At 43.2% G+C, this 18,243-nt stretch overlaps 1 protein-coding gene across 1 annotated transcript in view; it reads right to left on the reverse strand.

The window, feature by feature from the left end:
• Positions 1-100: 100 nt before the first annotated feature.
• The window catches only part of rftn2 (raftlin family member 2), a 31,206-nt gene continuing 13,063 nt past the window's right edge, over positions 101-18,243 (reverse strand). The window contains exons 2-8 of the mRNA XM_064944527.1: positions 11,205-11,385; positions 10,012-10,304; positions 9,234-9,452; positions 4,716-4,822; positions 4,266-4,369; positions 4,075-4,153; positions 101-1,921 (exon numbers count right to left, since the gene is read on the reverse strand). Coding sequence (XP_064800599.1) covers positions 1,712-1,921; positions 4,075-4,153; positions 4,266-4,369; positions 4,716-4,822; positions 9,234-9,452; positions 10,012-10,304; positions 11,205-11,385 — 1,193 coding nt within the window. The 3' untranslated portion in view covers positions 101-1,711. The remainder of the gene's footprint in view (positions 1,922-4,074; positions 4,154-4,265; positions 4,370-4,715; positions 4,823-9,233; positions 9,453-10,011; positions 10,305-11,204; positions 11,386-18,243) is intronic.

Genomic DNA, 18,243 nt, shown 5'->3' on the forward strand with positions numbered 1-18,243 from the left:
GGGGCCAAAAGTAAATCGGTCAGTAAATGTGAGAAATCATGGGCAGTATTTAAGGATATAATATATTTCTTAAACAGAGAATACAACTGCACGCAGAGGATCAAGGAAGGGAAATTCACTTTTTAATTAGATAAAACATCAATGACAACAAATGACAATTTCTCCAAAATGAAAACACTGCAACAGGTAGATAATACTGATTTGTTTCGCCATCCCCAAAAAAGGGAGCTAATTTAAAAACTTGTCTGTGCATCTCTAGTAATACTTCCTGTTAACATTACGATATGTACAGCAGCATGGTGTTTTCTTATACAACAAGCCCTTGCTTGTTTCCCGTCACATGATCAAACATTTAAAAAAGAGTCAACTGTCACTATCTCCTGAAGAAACTAGGGCTTTTGTCTCAAGATCTGAGGAGAGAAATCTACATCATCACTGAGCAGAATGAAACAATTGAGGCCTGATAACCAGTGCCATGTGGATATGATGAAACAACTACCAGCAAATTCCAATGACAGAATAGGTGCAGGAACAGAATATCTACTGATCCGATGCCAACTGGTAAAATTGTTATAAAATACTTAAGAAATATACACTAATGATGACATCATGAACAGATTAGTGAACAATAGATGTTTAGCACCAATCAGACTGTCTGAATACAATGGCTCTAATGTACTGTATGTGTACATCTCAAAAAGGGTTTGAAATATTGTTCAATCGTTCCTACTTACCCAGGCACCCCTGTGGCTTGGCAGTCCTCTCTGTGTGTTTGTGTATATATATATATATATATATATAAAAACACATCTGAACTCACCCAAGAAATGAATGTACAAACAAGCTTCTCCAGGCCTGAACTCAAACACCCAGAGTTAAACACAACCATCACAGAAAGAGAGAGGGCTGTTTGTAATATGGCTGTACTCACCACCAGGCCCATAGACAAGCCTGACCTGGATATTGTCAGTACCGCCAACACAGCGAACATGTCTATTTGTCCACCTGATAAATGTTTACATCCTGCTGGGTGTGTTTATGGGAAAGGAGAGGAGGGAGAGGAGCTGGTGGCAGGATGTAGATATGCTGCGTCTCTGAACCGTGTAACCTTGAGCCTGAGCAGACGTGATGTCACGTCAGAATGAGGAGAGTTGTATTGAATTGGATTGAATAGAGGTGTTGGCAGTTCTAAAGGGGAGGGTGGATGAGCGGGTGAGGAGGTTTTCCAAAACAGGAACAATGTCTGAAACGTGAGCAGTGACTGAAGAACAAAAACATTGGGACACATCTGTCCAACAGGTGTGTTGTGGGTCACAGGGAGATTAGTCCAGAGGTCTGCCTGTGCACAGAGAGGTTCTTCCTGGTGTGTCCTGTGCTTCCTGCTTTGTGCTGGTGACAGTTGTGTGAATGTGTGTGTCTGTGTTCTCATCACATGAAAAGGTGCAGCGTGAACAATGTGATCTTTTTGAATCATGACTAATAAGTGTATGTGTGGAAGAATGTGGGTATGAGTAAAAGTATCTCAATGTCAGACTGCTTGGTTTTCCCAACAAAATGTTTAAAAAAGGAAATAACACCACCTCAAAATGGTGCGTATGGCTTCATAATAAAATACATTAAAAAGTGACACGTTTTGCTTTCTAATCTATGATCTTCTTGGTTAGGGAAGAGATTAGAGGGATAGATATGATCTGTGTGTTAATCTCAGGGTTCACATGCATGTGACCTCTGCCGCCCCGTCGTCCTGCTCGAAGCCTCCCTCCTCCAGGTGGGACAGGGCGCTGGGGTACCCCCCTCCGAAGACGGGGAACCCCCCGATACCCCCCGCGGTGGGGGACAGCTCCTCAGTGGGGTGTGTTCGGGGGCTGCCCACACCACGACTCACAGAATGAGTGGCCACGTCCCTCTGCATGGACCCCGCCTGGGAGAGGACAAAGAGGTGAGGAAGAGTCTAGCATGCAGTGTTCACTTTGGCAGCTATTTTAGATTTAGTTTTAGTCTTAGTCACATTTTTGTCATTTTATCATTTGTTAGCTTTAGTTATTATCAAACGACTGGACAATGTTGTCACATAATAGTCAGTGCATCTTTTTCTATTAAATAATGAATATTTAGGTTACCGCTAACTTCCATCATGTGCACATTCAGATAGCCATATCCAACTACTACTATCCCCTCATATACCTTAGCTGGCTTCATTGATATTGTGGCCGATTGTAACCAATGACAGCCATAATTAACCTTATAGGCTATAAAGACTTGGCTACAGGTTAGACAATTTACAGCTCTGATTATTTACAGCTCTGATTTTCATTGTCATAACAGTCAAGGGGGGTAAATAAATTGTAGCTTTCCAAAAATGGCAGAAATATTACTGTACACCTAATATTCAACAAATACCATTTGTTTTTCCCCATTGGAAAAAAAAACTACCACAACTAGCATTTGTAGACCACGGCGCGAGATCATCGGCAACACAGATAAATAAATAACAGTGCACATGAGAAAATATGGAGCTTCTGATGTGATCAAAGCAACAACCACAAAAAGACTACATGAAAGAGAGTAAACATGATTCTTTCTAGTTGATATCAGTTACAAGCCAAGTGTCCTGGCTTCGCAAGTTCAAAAGATTGATGAGTGTGACCGCCTGGGAGCTTTGTGGGAGAGCCAGGCAGATCAGCTCAATCAGACCGTACAACTGAAAGATGTTAATTCTGCCAATGAGAGGATTGCATGTAATATTCTGCATGCATGCATGTCTAGGATTGTACAAAACTATGGAAGTCCATTCCCACCGATAATTAAAAGTAAATAAATAGGCCAATGCCATCTCAAAATATCTTGGGGCCCAGAGTTTTTCCTAATCTGGTTGACTAACCCAGTGGTTCTCAAACCTGTCCTCGTGGACCCCCAGCCGGTTCATGTATTTGATCTTTCCCAGAACCAGCACACCTGATTCAACTTGTCAACTAATCATCAAGCCCTTGATTCGGTGAATCAGGTGAACTTGTTCTGGAATAAAACAAACTTGTGAAACATCTGGGGATCCCCGAGGGGAGGTTTGAGGACCACTGGACTAACCTAATCAGGTACAATTTCAGACCCTAGTTGGAGGGTATGACATAGCAATAAATCAACTAGAAAACATGTTTATATGATGGAACCAGATATTTTATAAATCAGGTCATGTGGTTAAAAATAAATAAATAGACAACTGCGATTGGACAATAGAACTAACAGGGATGAGTTTGCTTTATGCAGTGTTGCATCGTGTAGGCCTTTGCATCTGTAATTAAAAGGTTACTCACACAGTATGTCATCACTATTGTGTCGATTGATTAATTCCAGTCAATTCTGGAATGATAAGGTCTAGGTAGCCTAGCCACCCGAAGTTTGAATATAAACCACATTTGATCACATTTGATGAACGAATGAGGAAACAAATGACAAAACATATCCTATATGTATGTTCTATTACCTCAAAACTTGGAGTTAGTATCTCGAAACTGAGATAGTATCAACATTTTTGAGTGTCGGAAATGGGCTCTTACAAAACAGATGAAAAGGAGTTTCATGTCAAATTAAATGTCCATTGGGCTCCCAAGTGGCACAGCGGTCTAAGGCACTGCACCCCAGTGCTAGAGGCGTCACTACAGACCCTAGTTCAATTCCAGGCGGTATCACAACCGGCCATGATTGAAGTCCCATTTGTAGTCAGGAAAAATAGGATTTATTTTTATTGTTGATGAAAATGTACACTGCTACCATGTACCTGTGATGATTTAAAATGTTCTAAGCAATAACACCAAATGTTTTGCAGATAGTCAGGGATGTCATCAAAATTCTGCCTGAATATCCAATTAAAACAACTAACATCATATTGAATGCAGCACAGATGTGTGTCATTGCTAGTGCTAACATAATACAATTCATTGATTAGTATGATAATGCCAAAATCTCACTCTGATTTCATCTTTATCTTATAACAAAAACCCACAAGGGGCAGTATTGTCCCAAAAATAGCAACTTTCCTGGTGTAGTATTTTGTGCTAACTGAAGCCAAGCCCTCACCTGGTTCCTCTGTGGTACTGAAGACGTCTTGACTGGTCTCTGTAGGAACACCACCTGCTTGGTGGCCAGATTACCATCACTGGAGACACACAATCTATATATTAGAAAGGAAAATCCTCATACAAGGCCTGATGACCTGGTCTACAAAATGGACCAGTTTGTTCCAGCAAAACATCAATTATGTGTGTTACCTGTCATGGCGGATGATAGGTGTGGGCAGGACACAGGTGAGCAGCCAGCCAAACTCAGCCAGTGTGTGAAGGAGTGGCCCATAATCTGTCTTCACATCAGAACCCTATACAACACAGCAATGATGTCACACACTGGACACAGGCAATTGTTGCATGTTTTCTACACTTTGTTTATCCATCTTGTAGTATTACAATTCAGGGTTGTTGGTACACACTCCTGAGACACATTATGTTGCCCGCAAGTGAATGTCATTCACCACAACTAGTTGTTTGAGCTGTGTTTACATGGACACACACAGAGACGTAACTGTAATGCTAATCTCTCTCTCTCCCCCAACAGGATCTTCCCCAAAGAATATCTACCTACTGCAAAACATTCACCTGTCCTCACTGGCTGAACCACACACACACACACACAGGTAATACGTAACACACACACGGCTCTCTGACCTCGATGACGGTCCACTGCTCCACTACGATGGTGTCGTTGGCAGGAGGGGCAGTGCTTCTCTCCTCATAGACAAACAACCCCTCTAGAGACCTGGGCACGGGCTCACCTGAGACAACACACACAAACAATCAATCAACATACAATGCATATCTACCAGAAAACACACACTCAAACGCTATGAGTTACACAAGTGCAAATCAGTAGACAAATGTTCATCAGCAGATACCTTTACTGTAGCATTGTGAACAAGTGCATTGTGAACAATGCTCTACACGTGGCAGTAAATTCCAGATAGTGTCCTTTCTGTACTATCGGTCACGTTTTAGAACACCTACTTCAAACCAAGCTGCTTACATATTGCAGATTCAGTCTTCCCAGCCTGGTGCAGGTCTACAATTTTGTTTCTGGTGTCCTTTGACAGCTCTTTGGTCTTGTGGAGTTTGGAGTGTGACTGTTTGAGGTTGTGGACAGGTGTCTTTTATACTGATAATTTCAAACAGGTGCCATTAATACAGGTAACGAGTGGAGGACAGAGGAGCCTCTTAAAGAAAAATTTACAGGTCCGTGCGAGCCAGAAATCTTGCTTGTTTGTAGGTGACCAAATACTTATATTCCACCATAATTTGCAAATAAATTCATTAAAAATCCTACGTGATTTTCTGGATTTTTTTTCTAATTTTGTCCGTCATAGTTGAAGTGTACCTATGATTAAATTTACAGGCCTCATCTTTTTAAGTGGGAGAACTTGCACAATTGGTGGCTGACTAAATACTTTTTTGCCCTACTGTATATAACCCCTAGTATTTATCTATACACACACTAGGTAAGACCTGAGCGGACCACCCCCTGTATTTTGGTTAGCGCACCAGGTGATGCTAAAAGATTAGGTAAGTAGTGGGTAGGCAGGTAAGGTAGGAGAGGGGGCTCTAACTTTTACTTTCTTTGGTTCCGTCCAGACCCTTTTCCCCAAATTACCATGTGAAGGAATAAATTAATTCCCAGTAAACAGTACATTTTCTGCCTTTGTCATCCTTACCCGCACCTACAGTCCCATTCATCTTTCACTCCACGGGGAGTTGAGTTGTTGCAGGGTGTTGCGTTCCCTCTTCCTAGAGGCTTACGTAACATGACCTTATGATCACTTGGCTACACAGCCGATGCCCCCCCTAGACTATTTCAATAACACGGTACCTAATTTTGTTTACCTGTCGGCCCCAGCCTCAAACTCCGATCCTGTACGTACCTAACTGACCCGCTCTGCCCATTCATCGCCATTTACCCGTTGTCTTAGTTCTCCTGATCAACACCTGTAATTGCGTTATGCCTCTCTCTAATGTCAATATGCCTTGTCTACTGCTGTCTTGGCTAGTTCTTATTGTTTTATTTCACTGGAGAGCCATCAGTCCCGCTCAAAATGCCTTAGATAGCTCTTTTGTCCAACACCACACACATGCAGAGACCTCACCTGGCTTAACTGGTGCCTCCAGAGACGAAACCTCTCTCATCGTCACTCAATGCCTAGGTTTACCTCCACTGTACTCACATCCTACCATACCCTTGTATGTACATTATGCCTTGAATCTATTCAACCACGCCCAGAAATATGCTTATTTTATTCTATGTCCCCAACGCACTAGGCGACCAGTTCTTATAGCCTTTAGCCGTATCCTTATCCTACTCCTCCTCTGGTGATGTAGAGGTTAACCCAGGCACTGTTGCCCCCAGCACCACTCCTATTCCCAGGGTGCTCTCATTTGCTGACTTCTGTAACCGTAAAAGCCTTTATTCACTGCTTTACCATACTCTGCCAACCCTGATGTCCTAGCTGTGCCTGAATCCTGGCTTAGGAAGGCCACCCAAAATTCTGAAATTTCCATCCCCAACTACAACATTTTCTGCCAAGATAGAACAGCCAAAGGGGGTGGAGTTGCAATCTACTAAAGATATAGCCTGCAGAGTTCTGTCATGTTATCCAGGTCTGTGCACAAACAGATCGAGCTTCTACTTTTAAAAATCCACCTTTCCAGAAATAAGTCTCTCACTGTTGCCGCTTGTTACAGGCCCGCTCAGCCCCCAGCTGTGCCCTGGACACCATATGTGAATTAATTGCCCCCCATTTATCTTCAGAGTTTGTACTGTTAGGTGACCTAAACTGGTATATGCTTAACACCCCGGCCGTCCTACAATCTAAGCTAGATGCCCTCAATCTCACACAAATTATCAAGGAACCTTCCAGGTACAACCCTAAATCTGTAAACATGGGCACCCTCATTATATATCATCCTGACCAGTTTCAGTGATTTTGCAATTCGTTCCAGTCATTGGCAGCAGAGAACTGGAAGGAAAGGTGGCCAAACGAGGAGTTGGCTTTGGGGATGACCAGTGAAATATACCTGAAACTGGAGTCTTATATCTCCCCTCACTGTAATATAAGCAACAGCTGTCAGAACAGCTTACCAATCATTGCACCTGTACACAGCCTATCTGTTAATAGTCCACCCAACTACCTTATCCACATATTATTTTTTGCTCCGTTGCACCCCAGTATCTCTACTTGCACATTGTCATCTGCACATCTATCACTCCAGTGTTTAATTGCTAAATTGTAATTATTTCGCCACTGTGGCCTATTTATTGCCTTACCTCCCTAATCTTACTATATTTGCACACACTGTATATAGATTTTTCTATTGTGTTATTGACTGTATGTTTGTTTATCCCATGTGTAACTCTGTGGTGTTTGTCGCACTGCTTTGCTTTATCTTGGCCAGGTCGCAGTTGTAAATGAGAACTTGTTCTCAACTGGCCTACCTGGTTAAGTAAAGGTGAAATAAAAAATAAAAAAACTCTTCCGAGGAGACTGTGTGAATCAGGCCTTCATGATCGAATTGCTGCAAAGAAACCACTACTAAAGGACACCAATAATAAGAAGAGACTTTCTTGGGCCAAGTAACATAAGCAATGGACATTAGACCAGTGGAAATCTATCCTTTAGTCTGATGTGTCCAAAATTGAGATTTGTGGTTCCAACCGCCATGTCTTTGTGAGACGCAGAGTAAGTGAATGGATGATCTCCACATGTGTGGTTCCCACCGTGAGGCATGGAGGAGGAGGTGTGATGGTGCTTTGCTGGTGACACTGTCTGAATTATTTAGAATTCAGCATTCTGCAGTGGTATGCCATCCCATCTGGTTTGGGCTTAGTGGGAATATCATTTGTTTTTCAATAGGACAATGACCCAACACACCTCCAGGCTGTGTAAGTGCTATTTTACCAAGAAGGAGAGTGATGGAGTGCTGCATCAGATGACCTGGCCTCAACAATCACCCGACCTTAACCAAATTGAGATGGTTTGGGATGAGTTGGACCGCAGAGTGAAGGAAAAGCAGCCAACAAGTGCTCAGCATATGTGGGAACTCCTTCAAGACTGTTGGAAAAGCATTTCAGGTGAAGCTGGTTGAGAGAATGCCAAGACTGTGCAAAGTTGTCATCAAGGCAAAGGGTGGCTACTTTGAAGAATCTCAAATATATTTTGATTTGTTTAACACTTTTTTGGTTACTACATGATTATTGGTTACCATGTTATTTCATAGTTGTGATGTCTATGTAGAAAATAGTAATCATAAAGAAAAACCCTTGAATGGGTAGGTGTTGTAAAACTTCTCATTAGAATGACAATGATCTAGTTACAGACATTGAGATGTAGGCTATGTGCACATGCGCACACACAAGAATTTGCCTGTGTGTGTGAGAGAGCGACAGAGAGAGACTCCCGTGTGCTATATTCCCAGGCCCCAGATGTCTACAAATGATGTGGATTTTTGCGGCTGCTGCCAGTCTATGGCGTAACAGGAAGCCAGGTCGGGAGGTTGGGAATAGAGCTCCAAATATAGCCACAGTGGGAGAGATAATGGAGGAGGCATAGAGGGGTAGAAAGGAGGAGGAGCATGAGAGAGAGGAGGAGGGGGAGAGAAGAGGAGGGACTAAGACAGGAAATGACTCGTCTGGGGGACATAGGGGGAGGGGAGACAAAATAAAAGAAACTCATTTTTGAGAAGATGCAAAAATAGATAAAGTAGCAGAATGAGAGAGATGGATGAGGACAAAGTGTTCTTAATCTCTCTCTACTCTCTGGTCCTCTGGAGCTCAGTTGGTAGAGCATGGCGCTTGCTTTGACAGGATAGTTGGTTTGATTCCCTGGACCACCCATATGTTAAAAACATATGCATGCATGACTAAGTCACTTTGGATAAAAGCGTCTGCTAAATGGCATATATTAATATATTATTATTATTATTATTATTATTAAATCCCATCCTCTCTTCCAGAGAAGTAAAGTGTCACAAGATATTGACCTATTATTACACTAATGCTCTGTGCTGGAGATCTTACAACTCCAAAGCAAGATGTCACAGCATGTATGTTGTTATTTCTTTTTAAGCTTGGTGTGGCTGTTATACAGTATGAGTCTTACATCCACCTTAAGAGTCTCTCTATATCTCAGCATTTGACAGTACCTTTGGGTGTGTCCCAGTACACAAACGAGTCCACCAATGACCAGCCTTTGCGGTAGTAGGCTGCGGTCAGCTCCAGCCAATCGGCCTCCAGCGCGCTGACCACCTGACCCTTCCTGGACACACGCATGGACAGTGCCCCCTGGTGGTACTGACAGGCCAGAGCTTCCAGCGGAGCACAACCTGGTGCCCATGAGTGGAAGAACACCAGCAACCTTAGGTCTGGGGGGGGGGGGGTGTATAAGAGGTAGATGGTCAGATCAAGAGAACAAGAAAGAAGGTGCAGAGACAACAGACATTGGCGGTCTATGTGAACTCTAACGTGAACTAATCTCGCCCTACTTAGGACGAGGACGTCTCAGTCTGTATGGTTGTCTCTGTGGTGAGGAGTTGTGCCCTGCTTGGTGGGTGAGGGTTAGCTGACTGACATGCAGAGGCCTCGCCTACCCCAGGGCCATCAGTCAGTGTCTTCAACACAGAGTTCAACTGAACATCACTGACAGATCAGGGGAGAGGCGGATGAGTAGTGTTGAAGGGAGAAACAAATCTAGGACTCCACAGTGTGGCTGTGATGTGTTCAGCATCTTGAGGTTGTGTGACGTTAAGAGGAGATAGCAGATATAGCCCACATGTCAACATTGTTAAGGTGAGGGGACAGATGAGGAGAGAAGAGAAGTAGTCTCGCGTTGCCATCCTTCCAAGTCGTGAGAAAGTGGAAGCCTGGGAGCTGAACAGAAGACGAGACACGGGAATAAAAGAGAAGAGAGAACTAGTATCTCACCAGGGCTGTAGGTAGGGCTGTGATCCTCCAGTTCTCCTTCTCCAGGAGGGGTACATGGAGGAGTGTGTGGGGGGGATCGATAGCCTCTCCTGGGGCTAGGCACCCTGCCGTTACTGCCCCCTCCTCCAGCCTGCTGGAGCACTGAGCCCACAAACCTCACTCCGCCCCGGGCACTACTGTTCACCCTGTCGATCAGTGCTCTAACAGTGTCGTCTGTCAGGGACTCCCCTGGGATAGGCCACTCCTCCACCCTCAGCACAGGAACACTGTGACACATGGACACCACCTGCTTACTAAGAGACAGAGGGAGGAGAGAACAGAAGAAAGGAGAACAGAACAGAGACACAGACGTTCAGTCATTGTACTGCAGGTTCAAACTGGTAATCACAAGCTGCATACAGGGCATTCATTCATCATTCATGTGTTTTGACTGTTAGCTACTCTGAGACTGTAAAGCCATATCTAATCTGTATGCATTACCTTGGTAAATAGTCTCTTGCTACAGAGCCCTGTCCAGCTGGAGAGTTCATACTTGATTTGTTTTTGTCAGTGTTTGCAGACAGAATTCATTATTTATTAATTGGCCATGTATGAGATGGCTACTACTTTCTAAACATAAAGCATAAACAACCATACTAAATAGGTAGTGTATATATACACACACACACATACACATTGTAGTATATGTATATTCAAATAAAATACACATTTTAATAATATGTAATATTACAGGTTTGATAATAACACAGAAGGTACCATGTGTGAGATTCTGAGGCCCTATTGGCCTTGAGAGAGCTGTTGTTGTCAGGGTACATTTCTACCCAATGGCAACCCCTGCAGCTCAGAGCCCCACAAAACATACTCTCCAGGAGTCTCCCCCTAACCCCTCCCCCTTAAACAGCAGTCTGACCTCCCACTGAAGTTGCATTAAATATGCAGCTACATCATCTATCATTCATCTACAGTATTTACCAAGTTGGCTGGGTAGCTTGTTCCAATGCTGAGCTCAGATTAAGGGATGGGTGGGAGGGTTATGGATTGTGGCGGCCCCTGGCCTAGGCACCGATCTAAGGTAAGTTTTGTGTTTTACCTCCCAAATGGTTCAAACTGATTCTAGAACGGGGCAATTCTACCTGGAGCGGCTGTCTGTGTGTGTACGTGCCTCCAGGCATGCATGCTTGGGTGTCTGGTACCTGGGTCGTGGGCGGGCCAGGATGGCTCGGTAGAGCAGGCTGAAGGGCAGGGAACGCGTGCGTCCAACAGAGAGAATGATGGGATGCAGAGTGGTGAGGACATAGCCCTGGGTGTAGTAGGGCTGCAGGGCCTGGGACAGCTCGCACAGAGAGGACACATACTGCACCGTGGGGCGACTACCTGAAGGGGGAGGGGAGGAAGGAGAAAGGAAAACAAAGGAAGTGGAGAGGAGGGGAGATGAGACATGGGGAGGATGAGGAGAAGAACAGAGGGGAAAAGGGGGCAAGGAGAGGTAAATAAGGAAGATAAAAGAGAGAAGGAGAAAGAGGAACACAGTGAGTCAATAAAATCACTAGAAACTCCTGCATAAAGAAAAGAGGAAGGAGGAGTAGAGGCTAGCAGCATGACATCGGTCTTCCTCTGTCTGTAGCCTAACCCCAGAGGTTAAGTCTGTCCTGAACTGAACATCAATCAGGTCTTCTTGTCTGTCTGTCTGTGTGTCATATAATCTCTTTAGCAGGCCCTTGCTATTCCCTAGTCATACCCAGAGGAGATAAGAGGGGAAATGCTGAGGTATTCACACAGAGAGAAAGTGGAGAGTAGAAGGACAGTCTGGAGACTCTGGACTGTCCCATAAGCAGACAGTTTACTGTAGCAGACAGACACTCTTATGCAGAGCGACTTAATCATTAAATAATGCTGCCAGTCTCACACTAGCAGCACATCACTTCAAACTCTTCTCATGGTGTAAAGCTAACAGTTCCAAAATAAGACATCTCCTCTTGCTATGCTGATCAGACAGATGTCTGTTCATCCAGTGGTGTCTCTTTCACCACCAGTAACCCTGACAACCCTAACCCAGGGCAGGCCCTGATGAGAGGACACCACCATAGAACCACCACCACCACCACATACTCTGCTATATATACACACTGTAGCTTACCAGCTACCTCTCTAGCTGTGGTAATAATGTGGTAGTACCTCGCTTACATTGGTATTCTAGGGGTGTTGCATTAAGTTAGGACTGAAGTCATGTGTTGCCGGGGTTCTTTTTTTGGTTTTGGTTGGTTTGCAGTGTTGTTGCAGGGCGGCAGGTAGCCTAGCGGGTTAGAGCGTTGGGCCTGTAACCGAAAGGTTGCCGGTTTGAATATACATGCCGACAAGGTGAAAAATCTGTCAATGTGCCATTGAGCAACCCTAATTAACTATAGCTGACCCTGTAAAACAACATTTCACTGCAGCTATCCGGTGTATGTGACAATAAAAACATATGTTGGTGCTGCTGGATAGCAGTCTGTGTTGAGGGGGCATTGTGTTAATGTTTGTTGATAAGATGTGACGAGTCTGTCTGGTGGAGTTGTTTTCTATAGTTTTCTCACGACTCTGTCTGGAGACCTATAGCATCACCATACATCCTGTGTTCACAAAGAGGGTCTGTTCACAGGGCTGGCTCGGTGCCGGAGACATACACTCACACCCGAAAGTAAACACAATCACAGTCAAGCATGCATGTAAGCACACAAAAACAAACACCAAATCCCCTTTTTAGACAAAAACAAGCTCCACACATTTCAACTGACGGAACAAGCTCATCATATATTTACACACATTCACACACAAAACACACTCTCACTCAAATATCATACACACACACTCTCTCTCACATAAACACCTCTGGGACGGAGATAATAACAGCTTGTTACTGGAATTTCTGCCATGTGAATTTGGCAGGGCCTGGCTGAATTTGGCTCTGGTTTAAAACACCCTGGCAAGTCCAGGTCATAGTGAAATCTTTAGACGGCTGGGTGGCCAGGGAAGCAGTGGACGAGAAGCTTTTCAACTGGTGGTGTCTCTCATCTCAGCATTTGTGTCTGAGTGTGTGTGTGTCTGTTGGGTCCCACCTGAGCAACGAAAATGACATTTTCACCAAAAGCTCCCTAGAGGAGCTCAACGCCAGGCTATTAATCCAGTCTCTCCCTCTCTCTCTCTCTCTCTCTCTCTCACACACACACGTCTCTCTCGCCTGGGCTCTTTTGTCCCTCTCCATCTCCCTTTTCAGCCACCTCACACCCCCTCCCATCACCACGGCTCACCCTTGTCAACCCACACACTGAGCCCTCTGTTCTCTACTGTGTGTGAGAAAAAGAGAGGAGAGGGGGAGCACAGGAGGGGGAAGAGAGAGGGGCCGACTGTGGAAAGAATGAGGGGAATGGGGAGAAATTAGAGAAGGAAGGAGATACCAAGTGTGGCGCAAAAAAGGGGTTTACAAGAAAGATTTTATGAGCCAGAAAGCTTGTGAGAAAAGGAAGCTTGTATAAAAGTAAGGAAGAGGGAAAGAAAGCTGGCAAAAGAAGAAAGGTAGGTAAAGAAGAGAAAGAATGAGGGTAGAAGGAGAGGAAAGAGAGAAAGGGATGCTGGATTCCAAATATAGGCATTTCCATTGAAAAGAACCCATGAGTACCAATATGTGAAGTTCATAGGAACATATCAAATTGGGTATCAAATGAAATCTAAGAGTCCATATTTTGGGGAATTTAAGGCATACAATTGTTTTTCACCAATTTTCCAAAATGTGCCATAAGTTAAGGCATTGATTTCTGGATAAATAGATGAAGACAAAAAAATCTACCAGAAAAAGTCTTAAAGGTATCAGAAAAACACAATAATGTTGACGTGAAGGACCCCTACTAGAATTACCCCCCCCCACAACAAAAATCAGTAACATAATGTCTGCAACTGAATTGACTATAATTACCTGAATCTTCAGGAAATGTTGGTAATGAACAAAAAATCAAACGGAATTTAGGTAATTTATACTTAAATAACAGAAAAAAAATGTATTCATATATATTGCATTAATTATTATACCTGTGTCCATACATGAGTTTCTAATAGATAGACCATATGGTTCAAGAGAAAATAGCCTACTCAACAGCATCTAATCAACGATGGCATTATTTTCTATTAACCCTTCCAACTGTGTTCACAACGGACACCAGTTTGACGTTAAAACATTGACAACAAATACAATGCCTATAGAATTTCTTCACATTTTATTGTGTTAAGAAGTGGGATTAAAATGGATTTAATTGTCATTTTTTGTCAACAATCTGCACAAAATAATCTGTAATGTCAAAGTGGACTAATAAATAAAAAAAAAAATACTAATATACCTTGATTAGAGAAGTATTCACCTCCCCCTGAGTCAATACATGTTAGAAACACCTTTGGCACCAATTACAGCTGTGAGTCTTTCTGGGTAAAGCTCATAAAAGCTTTGCACACCTGCATTGTGCACTATTTGCCCATTATTCTTTTTAAAATTCTTCAAGCTCAAGTTGTTGGGGATCATGGCAAGACAGCAATTTTCTAGTATTGCCATAGATTTTCAAGCAGATTCAAGTCAAAACTGTAACTTGGCCAATCAGTAACATTCACTGCCTTCATGGTAAGCAACTCCAGTGTAGATTTGGCTTTGTGTTGCAGGTTATTGTCCTGATGAAAGGTGAATTGCTCTTCCAGTGTCTGGCTTAAAGAAGACTGAAGCAGGTTTTCCTCAAGTATTTTGCCTGTCTTGTTTCAATCATGTTTCTTTTCATCATAAAAAACTCCCCAGTCTTTGCCGATTATCAAGAAGTGCATCGATGACGTCGTCCCCACAGTGACCGTACCTACATATCCCAACCTGAAGCCATGGACTACAGGCAACATCTGCACCAAGCTAAAGGCTAGAGCTGCCACTTTCAAGGAGCGCGACACTAATCCGGACGCTTATAAGAAATCCCACTATGCCCTCAGACGAACCATCAAACACAGGACTAAGATTGTATCCTACTACTCTGGCTCTGACGTTTGTTGGATGTGGCAGGGTTTGCAGACTATTACGGACTACAAACCCAGCCTTGAGCTGCCCAGTGATGGGAGCCAACCAGACGGGATAAATGCCTTTTATGCTCGCTTTGAGACCAGCAACACTGAAGCATGCAGGAGAGCACCAGCTGTTTTGGATGACAGTGTGATCATGCTCTCCGTAGCCAATGTGAGCAAAACCTTTAAACAGGTCAACATTCACAAGGCCGGATGGATTACCAGGACGTGTACTCTGAGCATGCATGGAGCAACTGGCAAGTGTCTTCAATTACATTTTCAACCTCTCCCTGACCGAGTCTGTAATACCTACAGGTTTCAAGCAGACCACCATAATCCCTGTGCCCAAGAAAGTGAACGCAACCTGCCTAAATGACGACCGCCCCATAAAACTCACGTCGGTAGCCATGAAGTGCTTTGAAAGGCTGGTCATGGCTCACATCAAAACTATCATCCCGGAAACCCTAGACCCACTCCAATTCACATACCGTCCCAACAGATCCACAGATGACACAATCTCAAATCGCACTCCACACTGCTCTTTCCCATCTGGAAAAAAGGACCACCTATGTGAGAATGCTGTTCAACACCATAGCGTGTGTTGCGTTCAACACCATAGTGCCTACAATGCTCATCACTAAGCTAAGGACCCTGGGACTAAATATCTCCCTCTGCAACTGGATCCTGGACTTCCTGACAGGCCGCCCCCAGGTGGTAAGGGTAGGCAACAACACATTTGCCACGCTGATCCTCAACGTGGGGGCCTCTCAGGGGTGCGTGCTTAGTCCCCTTCTGTACTCTCTGTTGACTGCATGGCCAAGTACGACTCCAACACCATCATCAAGTTCGCTGACAACAAATTCTACCAAATGTAGAAACCTTTATCTATTTCGAGACAGTGAAATTTCCCTCCACAGTAAACTCCCTACCTAAGCTTTGTATTTAATTGATCTACCTTTGTGAGTGTTTAACATTTGCCTGTCTTATATTTTTTCTATTCGTTTTGAAGACTAGCCATGTTTTTTAATGCACTTTGTTGTTTAATGTAAGTTGTGTTATGAAAGTATTACTTAAGTATTTCATATTTGTTTCGCATGGGCATATACATTCCTACCTCATTCAAAAAGCATGTTCCCATGGTATATTGAATATATAAAATCCCATGTGCAATGTACTGTATTTCAAGCATTGTTTACTGTAATTGAAAAAAAATAAAAAAGTTTGCTGACAACAACGGTGATAGGCCTTTATCAGCAAAGATGAGACAGCCTATAGGGAGGAGGTCAGAGACCTGGCAATGTGGTGCCAGGACAACAATCTCTCCCTCAACGTGAGCAAGACAAAGGAGATGATCGTGGACTACAGGAAAAGGAGGGCCGAACACGCCCCCATTCATATTTACGATTTTGTAATGGAGTGGGTCGAGAGTTTCAAGTTCCTTGGTGTCCACATCAACAAACGATCATGGTCCAAACACACCGTGAAGACGCCTCACAAGTCCTCGACTGGCAGCTTCATTAAATAGTACCCACAAAACACCAGTCTCAACGTCAACAGTGAAGAGGTGACTCCGGGATGCTGGCCTTCTAGGCAGAGTTCCTCTGTCCAGTGTGTGATCTTTTGCCCGTCTTAATATTTTATTTTTATTGGCCAGTCTGAGATGTCTTTTTCTTTGCAACTCTACCTAGAAGGCCGGCATCCCGGAGTCGCATCTTCACTGTTGACGTTGAGACTGGTGTTTTGCGGGTACTATTTAATGAAGCTGCCAGTTGAGGACTTGTGAGCCGTCTGTTTCTCAAACTAGACACTAATGTACTTGTCCTCTTGCTCAGTTGTGGATCAGGGCCTCCCACTCCTCTTTCTATTCTGGTTAGGGCCAGGTTGCTCTGTTCTGTGGAGGGAGTAGTACACAGCATTGTACGAGATCTTCCGTTTCTTGGCAATTTCTCGCATGGAATAGCCTTCATTTCTCAGAACAAGAATAGACTGACGAGTTTCAGAAGAAAGTTCTTTGTTTCTGGCCATTTTGAGCCTGTAATTGAAACCACAAATGCTGATGCTCCAGATACTGAACTAGTTTAAAGAAGATCAGTTTTATTACTTATTTAATCAGAACCACAGTTTTCAGCTGTGCTAACATAATTGCAAAAGGGTTTTCTAATGACCAATTAGCCTTTTAAAATGATAAACTTGGAATAGCTAACACAACGTGCCATTGGAACACAGGAGTGATGGCAGCTGATAATGGGCCTCTCTACATATGCATACATATTCCATTTAAAAAATCTGCCGTTTCCAGCTACAATAGTCATTAACATTGTCTACACTGTATTTCTGATCAATTTGATGTTATTTTAAATGGACAAAAAAAAGTGCTTTTCTTTTAAAAACAAGGACATTTCTAAGTGACCTCAAACTTTTGAACGGTAGTGTACATATACAAATTACCTCGACTAACCTGTACCTCACACATTGACTCGGTACTGGTACCCCCTGTATATAGCCTCACTATTGTTATTTTATTGTGTTACTTTTTAAAATTATTTTCTACTTTAGTTTATTTAGTAAATATTTTCCAAACTCTATTTTCTTAAAACTGCATTATGGTTTAAGGGCTTGTAAGTAAGCATTTCATGGTAAGGTCTACACCTGTTGTATTCGGCGCATGTGACAAATAAACATTTCATTTGATTTCATGCAGTCACCACCATGCGTGAAAATAAGGAGGCAGTTACTCAGTGGTGTGTTGGATTTGCCCCAAACACAGGGCTTTGCATTTAGGCCAAAAAGTATGTTGTCTTGCCATGTTTTTTGCAGTATTATTTTAGTGCCGTGTTGCATACATATGCATGTTTTGTAATATTTTTATTCCGTATATTTTTTATTCTTCTTTTCACTCTGTCATTTATGTCATTATTGTGGAGTTAATACAAGGTTGTTGATCCATCCTCAGTTTTCTCCCATCCCAGCCATTGAACTCTGTAGCTGTTTTAAAACTTCTCATGGGCTTAGTTCAACTGTTACACCCCATCAGAACCCAAAATAGATGCTTGTTTTACTCCAATGTTTGTTTGCAGACACAGTATAGCCTCAAAAAATGGTTAGAACTATAATTTTGATATCATGGCTGGTCAGTCCTTGGATCCATAGCTCTGGCTATGAATTTGAGAG

This window comes from Oncorhynchus masou, chromosome 29, assembly GCF_036934945.1.
Source record: "Oncorhynchus masou masou isolate Uvic2021 chromosome 29, UVic_Omas_1.1, whole genome shotgun sequence".
Lineage (NCBI taxonomy): Eukaryota > Metazoa > Chordata > Actinopteri > Salmoniformes > Salmonidae > Oncorhynchus > Oncorhynchus masou.